Source organism: Balaenoptera physalus (assembly GCF_965194825.1).
Source record: "Balaenoptera physalus genome assembly, chromosome: 14".
Taxonomy (NCBI): Eukaryota; Metazoa; Chordata; class Mammalia; order Artiodactyla; family Balaenopteridae; genus Balaenoptera; species Balaenoptera physalus.
Window position 1 is genome coordinate 30,740,591 of NC_138893.1, and position 15,117 is coordinate 30,755,707.

The 15,117-nt window shown below is 44.2% G+C and overlaps 1 protein-coding gene across 2 annotated transcripts in view; it reads left to right on the forward strand.

The window, feature by feature from the left end:
* CPXM2 (carboxypeptidase X, M14 family member 2) overlaps window positions 1-15,117 on the forward strand; it is a 132,745-nt gene that overhangs the window by 17,332 nt on the left and 100,296 nt on the right. For both annotated transcript variants that reach the window (XM_082424326.1, XM_082424325.1), the window contains exon 3: window positions 14,861-14,970. In XM_082424326.1, coding sequence (XP_082280452.1) covers window positions 14,861-14,970 — 110 coding nt within the window. The remainder of the gene's footprint in view (window positions 1-14,860; window positions 14,971-15,117) is intronic.

Sequence of the window (15,117 nt, forward strand, 5' to 3'; positions counted from 1 at the left end):
ACTTGGTGGTTCTGCCTTAGAACTTGGTGGTTCTCTCGGAAGCCTGCCCTGATCACCTGTCTTTTGCTTTCCTGCATCTCTCCCTCGTGCTCCTGGCCCTCTCCTCTCTCCCATCGCAGTGATTCCTGTGCGTGGCTCTTCTGACATGGGAGGCTGTGAACGTTTCTAAGCAGGCTCCCTGTCTGATTCACCTCAGGAAATGCCCAGCGTCGGTAGCAGCAGCACTTGACCAGAGTAACAAACCTGTTTATCGCGCACCCGCGCTGTGTCGGCACTAGTGTTCTGGGGTAGAGATAAGGTGTTCCATGCGTGTTGAAGTGGATTCTCCATGGCCCAGATCAGCAGGGCTGGCCCTCCACGGGAAGTGCTCTTTGATCTGTAGGAAAGAAGCTTGATTTCCTGCCATCATGGAAGTAGGGTGGTTTCCCAAAGCAGTACATGTCGGTGAATGGCGCGCCCTCAGCACTCTGCCTCGTGTTGGGTTGGGTGAGATTTGAGGCCTCTACCAGGTACGGTGCTTGGGGATTGACCTACCTTGTGTGTGTGTGTGTGTGTGTGTGTGTGTGTGTGTGTGTGATACTTGAGGGTTTTCCTTTGTATCACAGACAGTTTGGCTTTTCATCCAAGCCCTTGCTGTGAGCCTTGCCCTTTGTTGCAGGGCCAGATGGCTCTTGGAGGCTCAGCTTGGTCGTCCCCCAGATGTCTGGCACAGCTGTGGAGGGCGGTAGAGTGAGTCCCAGATTCCTGATTTGGGAGGAGACGGGGCCGACATGGTCTCAGCTGCCCTGGAAGATGCTGTGATAAAGGATCACATCTGTATTTCGGATTCCTTTGGAAGTGAGACGGGAAGCGAGGGGTGGCAATTGGGACAGAATCACACCACCCTCTTGGACAAGCCTTGGTTGGGAAGCCTGAAAGATGTGGACACTGGAAAACCCAGGGCTCCTCCATCCTTGTTACTTCTTCCACTTTCAGCTCCATCTCAGCCATGTCTAAAAAGTTCTTCAATCTCTAAAATGAAACCTGTGTCCCCTGAGGTTTTTCTAGCCTCTTGCACTTCGGAGAGATTTATTTTTTCCTCCAGTGGTTTTGCTGTGGCAGGGTCTTCACTGGGTCAGATCAGGGGCCCTGGGCTCACACTCTCTGCAATTGACGGCACACTGAGTGTGTTGATTGACACCGTGTGGGCAGCCCAGGGCCATGGGCTTCAGAAGCCTCAGTCTGAAACCAGAGCCACAGTGGACTTGCTGGCCTAGAAATACCTCCCAGACAAGGGGTCAGGGAACAGAGCTCTGATGTGTCAGTAGCACTGGTTTGGTGGCACTAAAAGGTTCCATTCATTTCTATCACCCAGTTGACCCCAGCTGTGGTTCTGGGTGACCAAGATCACACTAGCCCATCATTGGAGGAGGGATTCTAGCGCTGCAGCGCCTGTGAATCCTCATGACAGAGGCCAGCACATGTGCTCTTGTCGCTCTTGGAGTTTTGTTCTTGTGACACTGTCGGCCTTCATTCCATCTTCTCAAAACTTCTGTGTGAGACCGTCTTTATTCTACATTGCTGACTCTGGATGGATTTAGCAGAAAACCCAGTTCACCTTGTCACCTGCTAAAACTTAAAAAAAAGAAATTTAACCCACTTGAAGTGGAAGTTGTTTTAAAATTGATTTCTTTACTGCTTTATTAGACATTTTGAACTATGAAAATAGTGAATGCGCCTTGTAGAATATTTGGAAGATACAGCAAAACGCAAAGAAGAAAATGAAAGGAATCATCAGTCTTATCTTCCAGAGATAACCATGGTCAACATTTTGGAGTGTGTCTCTCCAATCTTTCCTCTGTGTGTGTGTGTGTGTGTGTGTGTGTATACAAGAACAACATCACAGGTATGTGTATAGATCACACACACGCTTTTTGCAAAATTGAACTAGTCTTATTTTGTAACCTTCTATTCTCATTTAATATGCTGTTACTTTCTCATCATCAAATATTCTTTTACAACATTACATAACATTATTTTCCATTTTATGATGGTTTCCTGACTATTATTATGTTTTTTAATGTTCACATTGTTTCCAGTTCTTCCCTGTTGTGGGCAGTTCTGCCCCGCATCCTGGTGTCCGTGGCTTTGCTCACCTACTCCTTGGGCTTGTTTCCTTGAGGAGGAACTGCACAGATGTGATGCCTGTGCTCCAGAAAAGTTTATACCAACTTGTGCTTTTATCAGCTTTTACCCACTTTCTATTAGTGTGTGTGTGTGTGTTGATTTATAAGAGCTCTTTATATATGAAGGACAGGGCCCCTCTATTGATACATTGCAATACAGTGCAGTGAAGAACTCTGAAAGCAAACTGAGTGGAGATCAAAGCCCAGTCCTTGGCTCACTAGCTGTCTGACCTTGGGCATGATGTTTAACCTCTTTGTTCCTCAATTTTCTCAAATATAAAAGGGGGATAATATTTGGACATACCCAAGGATTGGGATAAGTATTAAATAAGATGACTTGAACGAAGCACTCACAACAGTGGCTGACACATGGTAAATGCTCAATAAGGGTTACTATTACCTTATTAGGTCCCATTGAATGAGCTTCCTATCCGTCATTCACTGGGGCACTGGCCATCTTTCTTCTGATAGAAGCTGAGTTGGAAGATGTGTCTTGGCATGAGAACCAAATGGGTGCGAATGAACCCCAAAAGGTGCAGGCATCCCCACTCCCAGCCGTAGGCGGCTCTAGACCAGGGCATTGCTCCCCCGAGAGGAGTAGAGCCTGTGAGTAAAAGTGGAACCATGCTCCCTGAGGGCATCCTGCTTCCAAGAGGGAGGAGGGGAGGGCAGAGCTGAACTATACACACCATTTATCAGTGCCTGTGTACCAGTCAGACAGGTTACCCCAAGGGCAGAGTGAGTCAGGTGGCAGAGAGAGGTATGGAACTCCCCTCAGGAACATCCCTCCTCATGGAAGCCAGGAGCGAAGAAGTGTTCCCTTTAGCCTATGCCTACAAGTTTAAAATTGTTTCATCTTCCTGGAGAACTGTGTTTTTTTTTCCTATTGTGTATTGACTTTCTTTATGACTAATACTACTTTTTGACTTAAAAAATCTATTTTATGTGACATTAAAGAAGCTATATAGCAATTTGAAAATTTTTGTTTAAGCTTGGATTATCTTTTATAAAGGCCTGAACCGTGTAGGAACATAGAATAATCTGTTCCTTGAAAGTGTGAAAGAACTAGGCTATAAATTCATCTGAGCTGGGCACTTTCCATAGAAGAATTTCTTTGATAATTCTTTACTTTCTTTCATGGTTCTTGATCTATCAGGTTTTTTTATTCTTTTGAGTTCATATTGATAAATTTTATTTCTCAACATATCATCACTCCATTAATATATTTTCTTTTTGAAACTTATTTGTTCATTTATTTTAGAGCAGTTTCACATTTACAGAAAAATGAGAGGAAAGTGCAGAATTCCCATATACCTCCCCTCCTGCTCTAGTTTCTACTATTAGTAACACCTTGCATTTGTGTGGTGCATTAAGAGTATTGATACCTTCTTATTAACTAAAGTCTATAGTTTTCATTAGTGTTCACTCTTTTTGTTGAACATTCTATGGGTTTGGACGAAGATGTAATGACATGTGTCTACCATGTATAGTACAGAATAGTTTCACTGCCCTGAAAGTCTCCTGTGTTCATCCTATTCATTCCTCCTTCCCCCAAACCTCTGGCAACCACTGTCTCCAGATTTTGTCTTTTCCAAAGTGTCATATAGTTGGAATCATACAGTATGTAGCCTTGAAAGACTGGTTTCTTTCACTTGGCAATTTACATTTAAGGTTCCTCCAGGTCTTTTCATGGTTTGCTTGAGAGCTCATTTCTTTTGATCATGGAATAATATTCCATTATATGGCTGTACCATATACATTTGTTTATTCATCTATTGAAGGACATCTCAGTTGCCCCCAAATTTTGGCAGTTAAGAATAAAACTGCTATAAATATTCATGTGCAGGTTTTTGTGTGGGCATAAATTTTCAGCTCATTTGAGTAAATACCAGGGATCGTGACTGCTGGATCATATGATAAGAGTATGTTTAGTATTATAAGGAGTTGTGTCTCTTTTATAGTGCCCCATCCATCAAAAAAATTCAGTGTTACTTCTCTCCTTTTTTAAATTTGTTTTCAGTTTTTTTGTCCTTTTAATATTCTGATATCTTTACACGTTTGTTACCCCATCACTGATGTGATTTTCTGCAGTAGTATTTCTGCTTGTACCGCTTTGTATAGAATATTTCCTACTTTTATTGTGAAATAAAACATACATATAGAAAAAGTCCGTAAAATATATGTTCTGTTAACAAATAATTATAAAGCCGATCCCTATGTAACCATCACCTGGGTCAAGAAGTAGAGCATCGTCAATCTCCCCATCACATCTTTATCCCTTCAGCTCTAGAGGTTGCCTCTATCCCAACTTTGTTAACATTTCCTTAGTTTTCTTTATAGTTTTACCACTTATGTTTGTATTTCTAAATGAGTTTGGCCTGTTTTTGGAATTTATATAAGTGAAATTATACCGTGTATATTCAGTCATGTGGTGTATCATTCTATCAGTGTTATACTTGTTTGGTTCATTCATTTTCATTCCATCATAGGAATACACAACAATTTCTTTATCCATTTTAATGTTGAAGGACGTTTGACTTGTTTGCAGTTTCTGTCTCGTAGGAAAAGTGCTGCCAATGAAAATTCTTGCACACACATCCTAGTGTCCACAGGCTTGAGTTTCTCCTGGTGTGTATACAGTTAGGCATGGAATGACTGGGTTCAACTTGACTGTTGAACAAATGCTCAGTTGTTTTCCTCCATGGCCATTGCATCCTAATTTCCCATCAGCATGGTGTGGGGCTGCCATGGCTCTGCATCCTGAACAGCTGTTGTATGATCGGACTTTAATATTTTGCCAGTCTCCTGGGTGTATAATGGTTAACTCATTGACATTTGCTAATTGCTAATGAAGTTGAGCATCTTTTCATATATTTATTTGTCTTTTGGGGTGAAATTCCTGTTCAATGTTTTTCACATAGATTTATCCATTCTAAGTATGAGCTCTGACTTTATAGCGTTTGTAGCAAATATGTTCTTTGCTTCTGTGACTTAATTTTTGTTCCTATGGGCTCTTTTAATAAACAGAAATTCTTAATTATGATGTAGTCAAATATATCAGTCTTCTTTATGGTTGCTACTATTTGTGATTTCTTTAAGAAATTCCTTTTTAAAAAGTCGTAAAGACATTTTATACTGCTTTCTGATTCCTTTTTTCTCTTTCTAATTTAGGTCTTTATATATTAGAATGGATTTTGTTTGTTTGTGATATGAGATTGAAGTTCAATTTAATTTTTTTTCTTGTGAGAACCCAAATGGAATAATAATTGTTTCCCCACTATTTTGCAGTGCTGCCCGTATGTGTTGGATTTCAAGTGTCCATATATGCTTGGCTCTGTTTTCAGGCTCCCAGTTCTCTTCTTTATCATTAATTCATTTTTCTACCCATACATAAAATATCTCACTCTCTTAATTATTATAGCTTTATGATAAATCTTGATATCTGATAGAGCATAACTTTGTTCTTCTTCAAAAGTTTTGGTTATTATTGACCCACTGAAAGTGTGTGTGCGCACACACACATTTGCACCATGTAGTCAGTTCTTTACAGACTCTCCTGGAATTTTGATTAGAGTTGCATTAATTCCATAAAATCAATTAGGGGAGAATTTACATATTGAGTTTTCTAATCCACGAACATGTATATCTCCGTATTTCTTAGATCTTTCAAAATATATCTCAATACATGGGCCTTGCACATTTTTAAATAGATTTATTCTTAGATAATTGACATCCTGTGATGCTTTGAATTTCAGTTTTCTAATTCTCTTTTGCTAGTGTACAGGAGTACAGTTAATGTTTGAATGTTGATTTTATACTCAGCAACTTTGCTAAACTCTTATTAATTATAAATTTATTCATATATTAACTTGGATTTGGGTACAGAATCAATGTACACTAAATAATGACAGTTTTCTTTTTCCTTTCCATGTTTCAAGGCTTTTGTTTATTTTTCCCTACTGCATTGGCAAAGAGCTTAGTTAAAAAATAATAGACCTTTCCTTGTATGTTTTAATTCTGCCTTTGGATTTTTAGTTTTCTTGATGTTTGGCTTATCTTAAATATTTTCTATCTTTTTTTTTCAGCATATCCTTTTCATGGCAAGGAGAGGCCATGTCTCTTGCACTATACTTAGGGTGAACAACATTTTCCTGGTTATTACATCAAACCACATTATTTCTTTTGGAGCCCTTTGGATGGTGTACCTCTTTTAATGTTTTGTTCTTTACTCATCTTTGAATGAGTCAGATTTTCTCCCCTGGGGACAGTCTAAGCCTTTCCTCAGATCTACAGATGTTGACCAGGTCAACAGGCAAAACCCCCAGTACAGTTTCCACTTTCTAGCAGCCTTTTATCTTTTACATATTTTTGCTCTTCTTAGGTGCGAACTCCTTCCCTCACTGCTGGTTCTTAGACACTGTGATCTGATGGGATTCACGGGGAGCTATAATCACCTTCATACGCGGTTATCAGTGTTCTTGTGCCCTCACTGTCAGACTGCCACACCTCCCCTACCTCCTGTCCAGTTGTGTTTTAAGAACTTCTGATCCAAACAGCTGTAGAAACTTGGCTGGGGGGAGAGGTGAGCACTCAGCCACCTCAGAAAGCCCCATCTGGGCTTTAGAGATAGATGTCCAGTTTTCTAGTTGCTGCAGACCCTGGGTTTCAAAATGAAGGCACTCAAGAGGGGTGCAGGGTTTTTCAGTCCCTCCTCTGGTCATCTCCATTTTTTTCCCCAACTGTCTCCATTGGACTCACATGGTGAACGTTCTTCCACCTCTGGCGTTAGGTTGAAGCACTGTTGGCAGTCTTTACTTATCTGCCTCTTCATAGTGTTTTAGGATGAGTTTGGGAGAGGCTGCAAATCTTTAAGCTGGAGTTCCCCAAAGTCTATGATGCCTCCGTACAACTGGCGACTTTATGAATTACGGTAAATAACCCTGAACACATTATGAGAAGGTTGTCCCTTTTAAGATCCCTTAAAAAAGCTTTTTCTTTTTTTTTTTTAAATAAATTTATTTATTTATTTGTTTGTTTTTTAGTTTTGGCTGTGTTGGGTCGTCGTTGCTGTGCGCCAGCTTTCTCTAGTTGCAGGGAGCAGGGGTTACTCTTCGCTGCGGTCTGTGGACTTCTCACTGCGGTGGCTTCTCTTGTTGCGGAGCACGGGCTCTAGGCACGCAGACTTAAGTAGTTGTGGCACGTGGGCTCAATAGTTGTGGCTTGCGGGCTCTAGAGTGCAGGCTCAGTAGTCGTGGCGCACGGGCTTAGTTGCTCTGCGGCATGTGGGATCTTCCCAGGCCAGGGCTCGAACCCGTGTCCCTTGCACTGGCAGGCAGATTCTTTTTTTTTTTTTAATAAATTTATTTATTTTTATTTATATTTTTATTTTTGGCTGTGTTGGGTCTTCGTTTCTGTGCGAGGGCTTTCTCTAGTTGCGGCAAGCGGGGGCCACTCTTCATCGCGGTGCGCAGGCCTTTCACTGTCGTGGCCTCTCTTGTTGCGGGGCACAGGCTCCAGACGCGCAGGCTCAGTAGTTGTGGCTCACGGGCCTAGTTGCTCCGCGGCATGTGGGATCTTCCCAGGCCAGGGCTCGAACCCGTGTCCCTTGCATTGGCAGGCAGATTCTTTTTTTTTTTTTAATAAATTTATTTATTTTTATTTATATTTTTATTTTTGGCTGTGTTGGGTCTTCGTTTCTGTGCGAGGGCTTTCTCTAGTTGCGGCAAGTGGGGACCACTCTTCATCGCGGTGCGCGGGCCTCTCACCATCGCGGCCTCTCTTGTTGCGGAGCACAGGCTCCAGATGCGCAGGCTCAGTAATTGTGGCTCACGGGCCCAGTTGCTCCGTGGCATGTGGGATCTTCCCAGACCAGGGCTCGAACCCGTGTCCCCTGCATTGGCAGGCAGATTCTCAACCACTGCGCCACCAGGGAAGCCCAAAAAGCTTTTTCTTTTGAAGTAATTATAGACCCACGGGAAATTGCAAACAAATGGGTCTTGTGCTCCCTTCAGTCTGCTTCCTCCAGTGCATTTTGGGTAACTGGTACAATAATAAAATCAGGCCATTGACATTGGTACAGTCCACAGAGCATGTTCGGACCCCACCAGTTATGCATGTGCGTGTATGGCTGTGCATGTGTGTGTGTACGTGGTCCTACGCACGTATAGTTTCATGGAAATAAACACCACAGATACAGGACAGTTCCATCACCATAAGGCTTCCTGGTGCTACCCCTTTATAGCCACACCCTCCCTTCCTCAGTTGCTAACTTCTGGCAACCGCTCATCTTTGTCCTGTTTCTATAATTTTGTTTCTTAAGAATGTTAGGTAAATGGAATCATACAATATACAATTTTTTGAGATTGGCTTTATTCCCTCAGCATAATTCTCTTTCACTCTTTCTGAGTTGGATAAATAGACTTAGTTTGGTATTAATATGATGTAATAGTCAGGAAAAGCTAAGCCTGTTAAAAATTATTAGTACTGAAGTGTGCCATGCATACAGAAAAGTCTAGAAATCATAAGGCTATAACTTATTGGGTTGTCACCTACACCGCTCCCATATAATGTGAATGCGCCATTATAACTGTCATTTTGACCAGAAACAGAGCATGAGCAGAACCTCTGAGGCCTTCCTCCTGTTCCTGCTCACAGATAACCACTGTCAGAGATGATTTTTGCCTGTTTTGAGCCTATATTCATGGAATCATACATTGTATTCTCTTTGTGGCTAATTTCTTTCACTCAATATTATGTTTATGAGATTCATCCATGTTGTGTAGAGCTATGGCTCACTTATTTTCATTAGTTTATAGTTTCCTATTGCATAACTGTCCCACAATTTATTCATTCTCATATTAGTGGACATTTGAATTGTTTTCAGTTTTTGGCTATTACATATAGTTCTGCTAGGATCATTCTTGCATGAATCTTTTGGCATACGTATGAATGTTTTTCTGTTGCGTGTATACCTAGAAGTAGAATTGCTGGGTCATAGGGCGTGAGGATCTGTAGTAAATACTCCTAGAGAGTTTTCCTAATTGGTTGTACCAGGTAACACTTGTGCCAGCAGTGTTGTTTCACTTCCTCACCAACATTTGATATTGTGTCTTTCTAGTTGTATTCGTATTCATGGGTATGTACTGGTATCTCACTGTGGTCTTACTTTGCATTTTCCTGAAAGCTAATGACTAATGTTTACTCACCATTAAGATATCTTCTTTTTCGAATGCCTCTTCAGCTCTTTTGTTCATTTTTCTTCTTATTGATTTATAGGATGGTTTTTTGTTTGTTTGTTTGCTTTTCTTAAAAATATTGTGGATGTGAGTCCTTTGTTATTAATATGCATAGTAAATACCTTCTCACACTCTGGCTTACGTTTTCATTCTAGTAATTGTGTCTCTAGAGTAACAGATCTTCTTAAATTTAATATAGACCATTCATCAATATTTTCCTTTAGTACTTTTGTTTCACGTTTAAACTGTTTTTTTAACCTACCCCAAGATCATGAATGTATTTTTCTATGTTATCTTCTAGTAATAAGATTTCTTTTGACATTAACATATTTCCATTGAAAATACTTGACTTAAATAAAAATTAAGTAATAGTAATCAATTAAGCAATAGTGCCTGGAAAAATTCATGGAGATGATAAGCAAGGGAATAAGGTTTGAGAAGTGCTATTTTGAACCAATTATTCCTTTTTTGGCTTTATAAGCGATATGTAAAGAAGAGACTTAATTTTCCATGACAATGCAGACATAGTGATTACTAGTTATATTGGATTGTATTACAAATTCATTCATTCACGCGGGAAACACCGATTTGGGCTTTGCTTCAGTGATGGGAACTCATAGTTGCTGCCCTGGGACATTCACAGTGTGGTCTGTACTTTTCTTAGGTGGGGGTGGGTAGGATGAGAGGGGTGGGTGTTGAGGGACGAAGTCTCTGGAGGCTTTGCATGTGAGGCCACCACTGATCTGAGGTCGGAGCTTCTAGATTACACGAGGGTCCGGCAGGCTCCAGGCATGAGTGGCTTCCACCAGCGTGGGCTGATACCCAGCTCCCTGAGAGTTTCCTCTGCCTGACCCCCTGGGGCCTGGGAAAGAGAATCCCAAGTTTGTGTAGCGTTACAGGTAAGGGACACCAGCCAACCAGGGTCTCAGAAGATTCACTTGGGAGCCTCAGACTAGGGCCTGGGCCCCTCTGCCGTCCCATGGATCAGAGTCTCTGGGGAGGGGGTCTAGGCATCTTTTTTTTTTTTTCTCTCCAGAAGATTCTGATGTTGGGTCAGGGTGAGAACTGCCTGAAGGAGTCCAGAAGTGAGGGAGGAGCTTTCTAAGGGTGATTAGATAAGACTGGGATTAACTCCTTTGCAAGACCCCAAGGGAGGCGTGCCCTCTGAGAAGCCAGCGACTTCTGAGACAGGCAAAGAGCCACTGCAAACACTCTCCAGTGCACCAGGAAAGGGCCCTCACACTCTCCCTGATCCAAGAGAATGTCAAGTTCAGAAAGGCGAAGGAAAGAATGTTCTAAGACTTATTCGGTTTATAGGCGACCATGAAAGCCAAAGTTCAGGATGGCTGTGAGCTTGCCCCTGGCAGTGCTCTCGAGGTCCTGGAGAATTCTTTGCTCTGTTTCCAGCAGACTTCACAGCAGGCCAGAAGACCTTGGACTCTGAGCCCCCCTCTGCCAACTGGTGACCCCCGTCCCAGCCTCACTTCCTGTCTTCCCTGTGACCCCAAATGCCACCATGCAACTTGGCATTTGTACCACCCTGTTGAGTTTTCAAGTCAAAGGGAGGTGACGTAAAGACCGTGCCTGGGATTTTTATGTCACACTTGATTTTCAAATTCTAACTCAGATACTTAGGAGCTGCTTAACTCTGTGTAAGCCTCTTTGAGTCTTTGTTTATGTGTAAAATGGGGATGGTAATGCCCGTCTCTCACGGTTCTTGTGAAGATTAAATGACAAAGTGTCTTCAGAGGGTCTGGCTCATGGTAGTTGCTTGCATTGCTTCCCAAACCTTTTAAAATGATTCTCTTGACTCTCGTAACAGCCTCCCCTGCAGACAGGTTTAGGGCATTGAGGGTGTTGGGGTTGACACTCCTGATTCAGAATTCCAACTTACACACTCTAGTCTGACTGTGCTGCATAACTTATAGGTCACAAAATTAAATGCCATGAGCACTTCTGATTTGTTACAGAGCTGGTGTGCGCATAGGGTAATTGATGGTGGTGAGAATAATAAATATATGCCATTGTGCTAATGTCCATTTTGTAAAGTGGCTGCAATGCAGAGAATGTTAGCCAGGGACAGATTTAACTAAACGTGTGTGTGCCTGTGTGCACTTGTCGAAGGGGAGGTGTGGAATGAGGCAGAGGGTCCCCTTTTCGCCCACGTCCTGGGAACAGAGCTCAGGCCTGGGAAGCAGTGCCCACAGCACAGGGTGTTCTCAGGAGCCACGCTGCCTGGAAGAGAAAAGTCGAGTCATCTTTGACGACTGTCACTCTTTCCTCCAGATTATGACACATCTCCCATCTCTAATTAATATTTTCCTGAAGTGTTCTTTTCACACATTTTTTTTCATGTTCTCCTCACCCACGTGCTTCTCAGGATTAGAGTCTTTTTCCTCTTTGAAATAACAAAAATGTGATTTGATGATAAAGGGTTTTGTTTGTTTTTGGAGGAGGAACAGGGAGCTGTCTCGAGGGCTGTTCAGGGGCGGCTGCTGGAACAGCTTGGCCCAGGAGGTGAGTCCTGGCTGAGTTACTGCCAGAGCCACCTCAGTGCAGCCTGGCTGGGGACTTAGAACACAGGGGAGGGGTGAAGAGCTGGGAATGAGCTTCCCATTGATTTCAAGCACTCTCTCAACCTAGTAATTATCTCCTCAATTGACATTATGATCTTGATCATAATACCAACATATCACGCTCCAGTAATGATGCCATCACTCTGCCTGGCCTTTTGACTTTCTGATTGTGGAGATTTAGATTAAGCTTTGAAACACTTGTGTCTCCTCCATTTATTTGATCCTGGAGGCAGCACCCCTGGCTTCCTCAGTAATATTTTCTAAAGATGGAGAAAAGTCCTGCCTGTTGGGAGGTGGTATCATGACTGACTGCTCTCTGGACAGGGACCGGATGTATCTTTGAGAATTTAAAAGCACAGGAATTCTAGCTCCTTGCTTCACCTTCGCATTGCTTTTGGAGTTCTTTGGCAGGTAGAGTGCACGGGGCTCTTTTAGGGGGAGTCACTGCGCAGAGCACTCAGCTCTTATTGTACCATGTGGGGTGTGTGTGTGTGTCTGTGTGTGTGTGTGTCTGTGTGTGTGTCTGTGTGTGTGTGTCTGTGTGTGTGTGTGAGTGTGTGTGTGTCTGTGTGTGTCTGAGTGTCTGTGTGTGTGAGTGTGTGTGTCTGTGTGTGTCTCTGTGTGTGTCTGTGTGAGTGTGTGTGTGTCTGTGTGTGTGTGTCTGTGTGAGTGTGTCTGTGTGTGTGTGAGTGTGTGTGTGTCTGTGTGTGTTGTGTGTGTGTGTCTGTGTGTGTGTGCCTGTGTGTCTCTGTGTGTGTGTCTCTGTGTGTGTCTGTGTGTGTGTGTGTCTGTGTGTGAGTGTGTGTGTGTCTGTGTCTCTGTGTGTGTCTGTGTGTGTGTGTGTCTGTGTGTGTGTGTGTGTGTCTGTGTGTGTGTCTGTGTGTGTGTGTGTGTCTGGCACATTATTCCAGCAGTATTTTCAGCAAGAATCTGAGGTTATGATGGGAGTGGGGTAAATTTTCTAAGCAGTTGTCTGAAGATGCCCTTTTGACTGTTGACAGATAGTGGGTTCTAGATTCTCATTTCTTTCCCTCAGCCCTTGGATGCAGGAGTGGCCAGTGAGAAGCCTCTGTTAGTGTGATTGTCTCTTATCTCCTGGAAGTCATGGCCAAGGCAGGAATTGTGGCTGGGGTGGGGCCGCTTGTCTGCTTCCTACCCTCTCTGCCCTTCTGGAGTTCCTGTTTTGAAGATACGGAGGTTTCCTTGAGACGGCTGATTCATTCTGTGGGTTTTGTTAGGCTTACTGCCTTTGGGGCTATGGTAGCAGCAGTCCCCCACTGTGTCAAAGTCCAGGCGGCAGCTGAGTGGCTGAAGTTCCGCAGATGTCTCCTCAAGGACCAAGAGGTGGCCTCGAGAGCTGGCCAGGTTTCTTACTCATCCTGTGTCATTTTCTTTCCCATGTGGTATTGTTCTACACTGCGGGTGAGTCCAAGGATAAGTCCAAGGCAGCTTATTTTGCTTCTTTTGGACGTTGAGTAGACCTGCCAAAAATCTTGAGAATGATCACGAGGCCACCCGAAGCCTTCCGAATTCTGGGGCAGCGTCAGGCCGGTGCCAGCGGCACTGTCTCCCCCTCTCTTGTGCCCTTTACCACGCTGGGCACCAGTACCTCTGCTTCCCTGTGCTAGTACAGGCAGCCTCCCGGCAGATGTGGGCAGGGGAGAGCGTGGCATCGTTTGAAAGCCCGGAGCTGAGAATCTGGAGACCGGGATCTGAGGCGTGGCTCTGCCGCTGGCAGGGACGCCTTGGGTGGTTCACCTCAAGTCTCGGGGCCTCGGTTTCCTCTTCTGAGAACTCAAGGGGAGGACTTGATGGCGTCTCAGGTCCTGGCAGGTCTGAATTCCTCTGGCTGCAGCACCTGGACAGACTTTCTACCTGGTGCCCACAGAGCATGCCCTGCGGCCACTGTTTTGCCAGGCTCCTCCAGCCTCCCAGGACCAGAAGGGCTTTTTCCCTGCAGGGGTTTGTTGTGGACGGACAGACACGCTCACGTCGCCGGGTATCCCAGGGATCCCCAGGGACACTTCCATCTCAGCAGTGACCCACAGGGCTTTTAAAATTTGCCTCTGTTACATTAGGGGTTTTTCACAGAAGTACATTTTGTTCAGTTCTCCTCCCGAGTGTTTGTTTTCTTTCTCCAGGGCCAGATTCGAAGACGATAGCATCACTTGGAGATCTCCAGCCCCGTGGTAGGGTGGGTGGTGAGAATAGCAGCCCAGGAGTCAGGAGGCCTGGGATCCAGCCCCAGGGCTGCTGTTAAAGCTCTTATCCGTAGGGACGATGGGCTGGATTGGGATGATGGCCGAGGCCCTGCCCAAGTGCCAGCGTCTTATTCCAGGGGCAGCTTGGACAAAACCGTGTTAAGTAGCCATTCTCAAAATTACCAGTTTTGCCAGGAATGGAAGACAAGAGTTTTTTTTTGTTTGTTTGTTTGTGTTTTTCTGTTGCTCTGCTCATTAGTATTCACAATACAAAGGCAAGAGTTGCTGAAGCAAAATCAACAAGTTCTGATTAATTTGCAGAGCCTCAGCCATGGAATCGTTCTGAAATTTCTAACCAATAACCCTCCCTGGCTGAGTCACACTGCGGAAGGATCCTTAATTGGAAACAGCCTCAGACAGTAGCACGGACAGCGTCAGACAGAAGGAATATCAGGGCAAAAACACCCAGAAAGGAAATGCCGACGAGAAGGAAAACTGGCATAATGTCAACAGTTGAATCGACAGTGTTGGTCCGGAAACGCTGCGCATACCAGCGAGTGGGGCTGCAACGCCGAGCGGGAGTGCAGGGGAAAGACAGAGAAGCACGTGGCCAGATGTAGAAAAGCAGAAGTTCGTTTCTGTCAACATCTGTCCTTGTTTTTAATAAGCATTGTCCTTTCCAGGTTGCCCGCCTCTTGGTCTGGAAACCTTAAAAATCACAGACTTCCAGCTCCACGCGTCCACTTCGAAGCGCTACGGCCTGGGGGCGCATCGGGGGAGACTCAACATCCAGGTACAGGCGCCGGCGCCGTGGGAAGGATTCTGACTGCGGGGCCGGTTGCTCTGGCCACAGACACAGCGATGGTCCATTGAGCTCGGGGCAGGCTCCGTGCCTGGCATTTAACACGAATTAGCTCTAATGCTCACGATGGGGAGGGCC